The sequence below is a fragment of the Carassius gibelio genome, chromosome B9 (genome assembly GCF_023724105.1).
Source record: "Carassius gibelio isolate Cgi1373 ecotype wild population from Czech Republic chromosome B9, carGib1.2-hapl.c, whole genome shotgun sequence".
NCBI classification, from domain to species: domain Eukaryota; kingdom Metazoa; phylum Chordata; class Actinopteri; order Cypriniformes; family Cyprinidae; genus Carassius; species Carassius gibelio.
In genome coordinates this window covers 17030714-17041838 of record NC_068404.1, presented here as the reverse complement: position 1 = coordinate 17041838, position 11125 = coordinate 17030714, and the positions used below count along the sequence as shown (strand labels likewise).

General features: G+C 36.5%; 2 protein-coding genes across 2 annotated transcripts in view; both read right to left on the bottom strand.

Moving 5' to 3' along the window:
- LOC127964870 (gamma-crystallin M2-like) overlaps window positions 1-11125 on the bottom strand; it is a 95799-nt gene that overhangs the window by 39197 nt on the left and 45477 nt on the right. The gene's annotated exons all lie outside the window — the stretch shown is intronic.
- On the bottom strand, window positions 4852-5773 carry LOC127964873 (gamma-crystallin M2-like). Its single transcript, XM_052565301.1, has 3 exons — window positions 5716-5773; window positions 5379-5621; window positions 4852-5152 (listed from the first exon to the last, which is right to left on the bottom strand). The coding sequence occupies exons 1-3, from the start codon at window positions 5719-5721 to the stop codon at window positions 4880-4882; spliced, it is 522 nt and encodes a 173-aa protein (XP_052421261.1). The 5' UTR covers window positions 5722-5773; the 3' UTR covers window positions 4852-4879.

Genomic DNA, 11125 nt, shown 5'->3' with positions numbered 1-11125 from the left:
AGTGACGTAAATTAAGTCCTCACTTTGATTTTCACATTCGAATTTCCAAGTTGTCTGCCGTAAGAAGAAAGTTATAAACTAAGCAACATTTCTCTCGTGTTTGGCATCAAAATCCGCTATGAAGAGGAGTATTTTTTTGTTTCAAACCCAATACTTTTGATAGAATATACATTTAACTTGAATTATGTGAAGTTTCGGATTGATTGTAACATTTGCATGTTTTTTTACGATCCCCAAGTGACGTTGGTCAAAAGCCGAATTGGCCATCCAATCATATTGGCTTCCAAAACTTCTCCCAGTTTTCATCACTCCGTGCAGTATTTTTCAAAGTAATCATAAAGAACAAAGGTTAAGAATCTCTAGATTGCATTATTGGCATGATTTTTTCAAACATATAAATAAATACCATGGATGGTTATGTATTTGTTTAGGAACAACTGTGCTTCTGGCCGCCTGCTAGGTCATTTGACTCGTATCTGGCAAGCTGATTGGCCGAATCTTACAAACATTTCAGCCCATGTGTGCTGTATTATTCTGCACAGAGTTGGTAAAATTGAATTATTTTCACAATTACTGAAATGTCTTTTCTTTTCTTTTTTCAAAAAAAGAAATTAAAGCAGCAAAAACAACAAAATGTCTGTAGTACTTGTAGGCTTACAAGTATATATTATATACAAGTGTATATTACTTTTTGAAATATAATATAAATATCATATTATACTTAAAAATAAATAAATATAATAATATACTTTTGATATAATATAATATCATATTTTTAAAAGGCTGATTATTTTGATTTCATATGGAAATATATGCTTGGATTGATGCTCTCGGTTTTATTAATTAGTGCAGCAGATTTTTGTACAGAAAAGATGCTTACGATGTGAAGTCACTTTTTGAGTGAGTGAAAGAGTAAAGATATGTAGCCTACACATGCACAATCCCTCACCGAAATTCAGGAACTGATTAAATAAAACTCTATTATACAGAGATTTCTGAAATTAAATTTCATGATTTTTCTACAAATTTTCCAAGCCTGGAAATTGCTGATTTAAAATTTCATGACTTTTTTCAGGTTTTTCATGAACGTACGAACTCTAATAAAAGCAACTTATGTGCTGTTAATCACTTATAGTTGTGATTGCGCAAATGCTCTGTTAACTCTCCCTCTAATCATATGCTGGATCTGTTACCCCGTTTCCTCACAATTTACAAATTAAGCACTGGGAAAGCACGCACATGCATCATGGGACTCTCCAAAATGGTGCAAGATGGTAATTTTGTGGAGAAGAATTGTTGAATTAATTATGTTATTTTTGTTTTCTTTGCGCACAAAAAATATTCTCATAGCTTCGCAAAATTGAAGTTGAGTCACTGTGTGACTAGTGATTAGTTACTAGTGACTGGGAATATTGCAGTTGTGTTGCTGCCTATGCAGGGTCAGAGAGGACTTAGATTAAAAATATATATCTTAATTTATGTTCTGAAGATAATTGAAGGTCTTACAGGTTTGGAACAACATGAGAGTGAGTAATTAATGACAGAAATTTCATTTTGGGGTGAACTATGCCTTTAAGTATAATAATTCTTCTTAAGTCTATTAACGCTTAAAACACTTATGATACTTTGACCACTGAATTTAAATCACTTTTTATTAAACAATTACAGATCAATAACCTCATGGCACTAAGCCTCAAATTTGTACAGTGCTGAACTGTTAACACCCTTTCTATGATACGTTCAGTGTTTCCCTAAGGGGTTTTATTGGTTAGCTTTCAGCAGTTAGCCTCTCTTGATGGATACTGTGAATACACTGTTAATTGGGCAAAACATTTATATTTCTTGGTTGATGACAATTCAGATATAGTAATGTACAGGGGCAACCTGCAGAATTCTCATTCATCGTATATATAAGAAAATAAATTTTAACCTAAACATAGGTCACTGCATCACTACAGCTGTTTGTTTTCATTTAGTTGTCCTAATTAAATAAGCCTCTGTCACACTGTAGACTGGTGTTTTCAGTTTCACTAAATAGTCTATTACCTCATCAACTCTTTGAATCACTGACAGAACCTGCAAACTGAAATACCTATCTTTTTTTTTTAATTATTATTAATTTGTTATTTTTAAATAGTTTTTCTATATATGTATTTTTAAAAGATGTCTCTAACCATTAAAGGGACAATAAGTAACTTTTTAGGTATTTTATTATCTAAAATCAATATTTTTATTCATAAATATGCCCTCAATGGTGTACAAATACCTATGCCAATGTTTAAACTAATCCTTGTAAATGAAGAATTTATTATCTTTATATACATGGGACGGGTAGGTCGACGGAGGCTTCCATGTAGTTCCGCCATCTTGCAAAACTATAATAGCAGAGAGGGACAAAAAGTACTAAGCCAACGCGTTTCCACAGCGCGTTTTCGGTCAGAGCCAGAAACGCAGGTGCAGAGCAGTGAGAGGCGCTTGAAACTGCACCGGCAAGTTTAAAAGTCTGGATTGCATTCTTATTATGGACCATACATATGCCGCGCCACAGGAGAAGAAAACATAGTCGCCAAAACAGTCAAAAATAGAACGTAAAAGGAAACGTGACCGTAGATTACAGAAAACAAGAGTTAATGTCGGGGAAGCTTTTTCTAGGTGGAAAGAGCTAATGCTTGATAAAGATTTCAAAAGAGACGCTGAAGTGGCCAGTTTTCTTCTCGACAGGTAAGTCAGTGTTACAATCTATATTATAATATTTTTTTTTATATCTAACAATGCATATAATTCAGAAAATATAACGAATAAAGAAGACATAACTACTAATTACAATATTTCATGTTTTCCACAGTCAGTAATTCATACTGTAACATTCGATTGTTAGTTGTCATGTTGCAGTTTGTTTGAAATAACACACTTGTTTACCTGAAGGAAAACTCGACGAAGTGCTATTAGAAGACATCCTGTCAAAGCTTTTTGGTACATATCGCCTACTGTAGATGCAACGCGCATTTGAAAAAGCGAGGCGCTGGAGAGCAAAATTAGTTTGAATGCAAAATACAATTTCACCACTAGATGGGAGTAATTCCTACTTACTGTCCCTTTAAAGGAACACTCTACTTTTTTTGAAAATAGGCTCATTTTCCAAATAGTTAAACAGTTGAGTTTTACCGTTTTCTGATCCATTCAGCTGATCTCCAGGTCTGGTGGTGGCGGCACTTTTAGCTTAGCTAATATCACTGCATAATATCACTCGTAATATCAGCGGAAATGGCAAGAAATGGCAAGTGGGGGAATAATGGTATACATCAGTGTTCCTCAATAAGCGGCCCATGAGAGAAAAATGTTTGGCCTGCACTAATTTAAAATAAAGTGGCATTAAAATTTTTAATACAACAGAACTTATTATAATCAGTGATGCTGTCTACACTCGATGTGGCGCAGCACGGCATGACAAATCCTCAACAGAAAACTGCTGACTTACTCTATTTATGATGTTCTGACAGACATAATGTTCAAATGATTTGCAATGCTCTGTAGTGTCCAGTGTAGATATACGATGTGACAACAAAAACATGGCGAGTGTTAAGTAAAGAAGTGCATACTGAAAATAGATGATTCAAATGTGAATGGACTGAACAGTTTTGAGTGAGTGAGTGGTAAGTAACCATCTTTGTTATAGATGTTGGTTCACAGTGAGTTCACAGTTTTAAGGTAGCTAAGTTTGCTTTAGCATAATTTATTTTCACTATGGCTAAAAAGATCATACAAAATAATATTTAAACTCATATTAGACACTTTTAACACCGAATAAAGCATATTATTAATTATCTAAGATTATCACTGTCATATTTTGTATGTTGTTCCTGTCACGTCACAGAAAATAAAAAGCATTTCTAACATAGAATTCTGTGTCGCTTATTGTCATGTGTTGCTGTCACGGTATGGACACACAGTGTTACAGTTTGACCCCCCAAAATCTAAGTATAAAAATATTAATGCTAACAGATCTAATAATTGAATCTGCAATTAGGGAAAGTGGAAAGAAGAGATCCAGTCTGGAGATGAGCAGGAACAGTTGATTTGCATGGCAGACATGGAGATCCCGATTTTTTCTTTGTTCATATATTTGTAATATTCAACAGGCAATGTTCTTCTGTATCTAAATGCAAAAATGTCCATGATTGTTTGAATAAAACAAATCCGAATATTTATCTTGTGACCATCTTTTGATTATTTTTATTTGATTATATATATATATATATATATATATATATATATATATATATATATATATATATATATATATATATATATATATATATATATATAGTCAGTGGCACGTAACTTGGTATCATTGACAGAATTCGCCCCCCGGTGAAAACTAATTGAGGAACCCTGGTATATATAAATGTTGATATGCATGATTAATACAGTTCTCTGATATATGTGAGAAATTAGATTAGAGAGATAATGTTGAATGCTGGTGGTGTCAGGCTACACATTTTGACAATTCCCTGTGCATTTCACAGTGCCACAATACATACAGTAGATTTGTCTAGTTAGCAAGAATTAGTAATCTTTTGTGTGGTTTTTAAGTTATGTTTTTTTTTTTTTTTTTTTTATGTGAGTATAAAACTGTTTTACACTGTTGAAGACCATTTTCAAGCACCTTTCATTAAATAACTCTTCATTCAAAACATTTTACCCATCCTCATTTAAACTTGGCTTTAAAAGAGAAAATAATCCACTGTTCTGGTCTCACAAGCTTAGTAGCAAATGTGTTTAATTCATTAGTGTTTGTTTAGACATGCAAATATTAGTGGAAGTAATGATTTTGCAGGCACAAGGTTTAGTGTTGTAGAGAAATTATTTTATTGAAACACTAGTACCAGGAGTCCATGATACGCCTCATGCTCATGAATCTCATGCCGCCCATATTACTGAAGCTCCTGTACTCTCCAGGCCCGAAGTACCACATTCTGCCTTTGTAGTGGGGCTGCTCATAGAAGAGCCAGTGGCCTTCCATCACATGACAGGACTGGCAGTGAGACATGCGATAACGGTCCATGATACTGTCACAATCATCCATCATCTCGTACATCTGGCCCATGAAGTTCTCTTTCTCATAGATCCTCATTCTGTAGGATCCCCTGTACTATAGTGGAAGACAATACAGTTATTTATAAATTAATTAAGAAGAATAATTATCACATGTAACCATATCTTCAGCAGCACTCTAGGTCTGTCTCTCACAGATCATCATTCTGAAAATATCTGTTTCTTTTCAAGTTGAAAGATTTATAAGCAAATGGTTACGAATAAATTTAAGACCTTTTTCTATTGTCAATTAATAAATATGTCAGCAGGTTCATAGAGCTCACCATAGGGATCATACGGCAGGACTTGATGCAGTTGCTCATTCCAAACATAGACATGTAATCAGCATATTCGCCCCTCCTAAAGAAATACTGATTTCCCATATAGTGAGGCTGATCATACATCATCCAGCATCCACTGTGCACTCTGCAAGAGTGACAGCGGCTCATGTAGGAAGAGAAATCGGCACAGTCTCCGGTACAGTCATAAGAGCGACCCTGGAAATTTCTTTCCTCATAAAAGGTAACCTGAAAATTCAAAAGTTAATCTCTTAGCTGTAGTAAACACCACAATATTTAAGTGAAAATGTATAAAATAGAAGCTTAATTATATGTAATTTACCCTCATTGTTGCGGTGGTTGGTCCTCAGTAGTTCCACAAATGAGAAGCTGAAGCTGATTCTGCTTGTTGACTGACTGCTGTCACCCCTACCTTTATACTAGTCCAAGACTAAAGACTACACAGCCTCTATTGTTAGTCAATTCCTGACTGTGCAAGTTAGAATAGAGGCCATTATAGCTGTTGCATAGTCCGTAGATTTTTTGTCCTGACATTTTCAGGAATCTAGAATTTCATAAGTTTCTATTTTCTAAAATGAAAAACTTGAAAAGTGGAATGCTAAAGAAAGATTTAAACAAAGAGTGTTAATGTATTGTCTTGTTTCAGCTTTTTCTTTCATTCCTTTTTATTTGTACTGAACTTCAGAATGATCCTTATGGGCATCTGTCTTCTGATTGCCCTCCATCAGTAGAATCTTTTTTTTTTTTTTTTTGGTGCTGTAAAATATATTAAATTAATCATCATATATCCTTGTAATATTAAAAATCAAGGAGAACAACAATTTTCTAAGTAAAATGTACATATTTAATTCATGTAATTAATTAACTGCATGAGAAGAGTAACTTTTATTAATATTTGCATGTTTTATAGTCATTGCACATAAATCTAAAAATATTGAGTACATTTTAATCTAAAAGTTCAGCATGCTTGCATTGAATGCATTCATGCGCATTTGTAAGGCAAGGCAAGGCAAGTTTATTTATATAGCACATTTCTTACACAATGGTAATTCAAAGTGCTTTACATAAAAGAAAGTAAAAAAAGATAATAACAAGAATAAAACAAGCAATTGTAAAACTTTTAAAATTATTAAACATTTTTGTTATTTAAAATGAATTTAAAACAGTTAGAAAATGATTTTACATAAAATAAAAATAAAAATAAAAAAACAGTGAAATATAGTGCAATCAGTTAGGACATTGCACAGTCTTCATTCAATAAATGCACAGCTAAACAGATGGGTTTTGAGTCTAGATTTAAATGTGACTAGTGTTTTAGCACATCTGATCTCTTCTGGAAGCTGATTCCAACTGCGGGCGGCATAGTAACTAAAGGCGGACTCCCCTTGTTTTGTGTGAACACTTGGTATTTCTAACTGACTCGATCCTAATGATCTGAGTGGTCTGTTAGACTAATATTCAGTGAGCATATCTGAAATATATTTCGGTCCTAGGTCATTTAGTGACAATCCTAAATGTAACTGGAAGCCAGTGTAAGGACCTGAGGACTGGTGTGATATTTTCTGGTTCTAGTCAGAATCCTGGCAGCAGCGTTCTGGATGAGCTGCAGCTGTCTAATGGTCTTTTTGGGAAGGTCGGTGAAGAGCCCATTACAATAGTCCACCCTGCTGGTGATAAAGGCATGAACAAGTTTCTCCAAGTCTTGGCTGGAAACAAAACATCTAATTCTTGCAATGTTTTTTAAATGATAGTATGCTGATTTAGTTACTGCTTTGACATGACTACTGAAACTAAGGTCTGTCTCCAGAATCACGCCAAGATTCCTGACTTGATTTTTAGTTGTTTGACCCCTAGAGTTAAGGTATGCATTCACCTTGAACACTTCATCTTTGTTTCCAAATGCAATGACTTCAGTTTTTTCCTTGTTTAACGGAAGAAAGTTCTGGCACATCCAACTATTCATTTCATCAGTGCATTGGCAGAGTGAGTCAATGGGGCTGTAGTCATTTGGAGATAAGGCTAGGTAAATCTGGGTATCATCAGCATAGCTGTGATAGGCAATTTGGTTCTTTCTCATTATTTGACTTAGTGGGAGCATATACAGGCTAAACAAGAGCAGTGCAAGTATTGACCCTTGTGGGACTCCGCATGTTGTGGACGTCCACTTAGACTTATGCTCTCATATACTCACATAATAGCCTTTCCCTTCTAAGTATGACCTGAACCATTTGAGTACCATCCCAGAAAGCCCGACCCAGTTTTCCAGTCTCTCTCGTAGTATGTTATGATTGACAGTGTCAAAGCAGCACTGAGATCTAGCAATACCAGCACCGATATTTTGCCAGAGTCACAATTTAAGCGAATATCATTTATAATCTTAATGAGTGCTGTCTCTGTGGTGTGATGCGGTTGAAAACCAGATTGAAAATAGTCCAGGTATCCATTTGAGTTTAAGTATTTGTTCACCTGATTAAAAACTACCTTTTCTATAATTTTGCCTATAAAAAGAAGATTAGATATTGGTCTAAAATTGCTCAAAATGGTGTTATCAAGATTGCTCTTTTTCAGGAGGGGCTTAACAACTGCAGTTTTTAAGGAGTTTGGAAATGTCCCAGAAAGAAGTAAGGCATTCACCACTTCTAAAAGATCTGCTTCTAAGCAGTTAAGCACACTTTTGAAAAAAGATATGGGAAGTGTGTCAAGATAGCAGGTTGACGATTTTAGGTGCTGCACTATGTCTTCCAGAATTTTGCTATCAATTGCTTCAAAAGTAGACATAGTATCTTTTTGATATTGTGGCCTAATCTGTCTGACCTCTGCATTTCTTGAAGATGTGCCAATCGCCTTCCTGATATTCATGATCTTCTCAGAAAAGAAGGATGCAAACTCATTGCATTTGTTGTCTGAGAGCATTTCACTAGGACTCTGACTTGGGGGGTTTGTCAGTCTCTCAACAGTGGCAAAAAGAGTACGAGTGTTATTTAAGTTACTGTTTATAAGGTTTGAGAGGAAATACTGTCTAGCTGTGGCTAGTTTCACATTAAAAGCATGAAGGCTGTTTTTATAGATGCTATAGTGAATTTCAAGTTTTGTCTTCCGCCACATCCGCTCTGCTTTTCTGCATTGTCTTTTCATAGTCTGAACTGCTGTTAATCTTCTCCAAACTGATTTCTGTCTGTTTGTTTTCTTACTGACTATTATTGGAGCAATATAATCAATAACATTGTTAACTTTTGAGTTAAAGGAATCAAGGAGAATATCAACAGAGTCTGCAGAATTTCTTGGTGTTAAAGATATAGCCTCCATAAATAGTACACTTGTGTTCTCGTTAATGCATCTCCTTCTGACAGAAACCGATCTAGATTCAGTTGTAGCAGACATCAAAATATCAAAGAAAATACAGAAGTGATCAGATAGTGCTTTGTCCTTAATAACAATGGATGAAATGTTTAGACCCCTACTGATGATTAAGTCTAGAGAGTGTCCACCTTTGTGTGTGGGTCCATGCACATGCTGAGTCACGTCAAAAGTGTTTAGAACCGTTATCATTTATTTTGTAGTTTTGTTTTCTGCATTATCTATGTGAAAATTAAAATCCCCTGCAATAGCAAAACAGTCAAACTCTGAGGAAATCATTGATAACATTTCTGTGACCTCTTCAACAAAGGCTGGAGAGTATTTTGGAGCCCTGTAACTAATAATAAACAGAATGCGTGGAGCACCTTTCAGCACAATCCCTAGATATTCAAAAGACAATTACTGAACAAATGACACTTGCTTGCATTGATAGACATCTTTAAAAAGAGCAGCTACACCTCCACCTCTCCTAACAGTCCTGCAGACACTCATGTAAGTGAAGTTAGGAGGGGCTGCTTCATTAAGGACTGTTGCATTGCAGCTGTCTTCAAGCCATGTTTCGTTTAGAAACATAAAATCCAGATTGTTTGTGGTTATAAAGTCATTGATTAGAAATGATTTTTTTTTTTTTGTGAGTGAATGTTTAAAGATGCTAACTTGATGGCTGTGCTTTGGTCTTTACATAAATCTTAGTTTGATGCATAATAGGCCGCAGATTAGATGAGTTTGCACTTCGGCTTGAGGTGGCCTTAGACTTTCTATCACGTGATAAAACTGAAATAGAGAAATCTATTTCAAACACTGGGTTCCCGCTTGTTCTGTAGGCATTTGTGAATGTTGCTATTATTATAGCGGGGACCTGACACATATCACTGAGAGCTGCTATCAGTTGTTTTTGGTTCACCTTCAGCAGATGGAGTGTTTGGGCCCTGGCGTTGTGACAGTGGTCGAAGAGCTCTCACAGGAGCAGGGACCACAGTCTTTGGTGGTTGGGGGGCCCGCCATTTTTTTGTTGATATCTGCGGGCTTGCAGCAAATGAGTGAGAGAGTTTAGTCCCAGCTTACACCAATTCCTCAATTTTCTGTGAGAAGCACAGAAGTGGAGATGCTGGAGAAAGGGATAATGTGTCTGGTGAGATGGGCTGTGTCTCTGGTGTTTCCGGTGGGTGTGATTTGTTTTCCTGCCTTCCCTGGCTGTTTTCCAGAAAGTCATCCCAGGGTGCTGAATCTTGCAGCTGTTTTGATACATCACAGTCAGTCTGTGAGGAGCTCTGTGGGCAGGGCTCAATCGGGATAGTGTCTATCAGCAGTGTTGTTTTGGCTGCATGGTGTTATCAGTGTCCTTGTGGGATATGTCAACCACATGATGACTTGGACCCGGTGTGTGTGTGCTGAATGGATTGACACACTCTGCTGAAGGATGACGGAGGGAAAAGTAGATATTGTCCTTAAGCACTCTAGCACCAAGTTTGTTTGGGTGGAGGCCATCCAGTTTAAACAATTTTCTATGGCCCCAGAAAAGATTGAAGTTGTCAATGAAATTTACTCCTTTTATATTACAAGATCTTTGCAGCCATGTGTTCAGCCCAAGCAACTGTGAAAACATATTTGTTCCCCTTGCTGGGAGTAGTCCACTGATGAACGACTGAACTTTGAGTCTTCAAAGTGTTTCAAAGAGTTCACTGAAGTCCTTCTTAAGGAGTTCTGACTGCTCTTTCCGAATATCATTCTTCTCTGCATCATCTGCATCCTGATCTGATCCATGTTTAATCACATTTGGAGATTCCTCACCCACATTCATTAATGCTTCAAATCTGTTCTCAAAATGTATAGGGGGTGGTCAAATGCCAGTAATCACAAGCCTTGTCATAGTCGAATCTGGGGTTGAGGATGCTACGGCAGCTATACGAGAAACTTGTGACAATCTGATGTCTCGTGTTCCTTTGGGTTTCGCTCCCTGTTTGTGCCATCGATTAGTGTGGCGATCAGTTTCGGCTTGTTCCTCTACACTTGGTATAAACTGTTGAGATTCAGAAGATTCATGGTACTCACCCGCAGTATGCTGAGGGGGTCCATGACTAGGGTCTGTTCCGTCTTTTTTGGAAGTCCAGCAAGTAAGTTTGTTTCAAGAATCACAATCCTTTGTAGAAGTTTGCAGCAGTTCATGCAACAAGTAAGTGACGTGATATTCAGCCAAGTATGGTGACCCATACTCAGAATTTGTGCTCTGCATTTAACCCATCCGAAATGCACACACACAGAGCAGTGAACACACACACACGCGCACACGCGCGCACGCACGCACGCACGCACGCACGCACGCACACACACACACACACACACACACACACACACACACACACACACACACACAC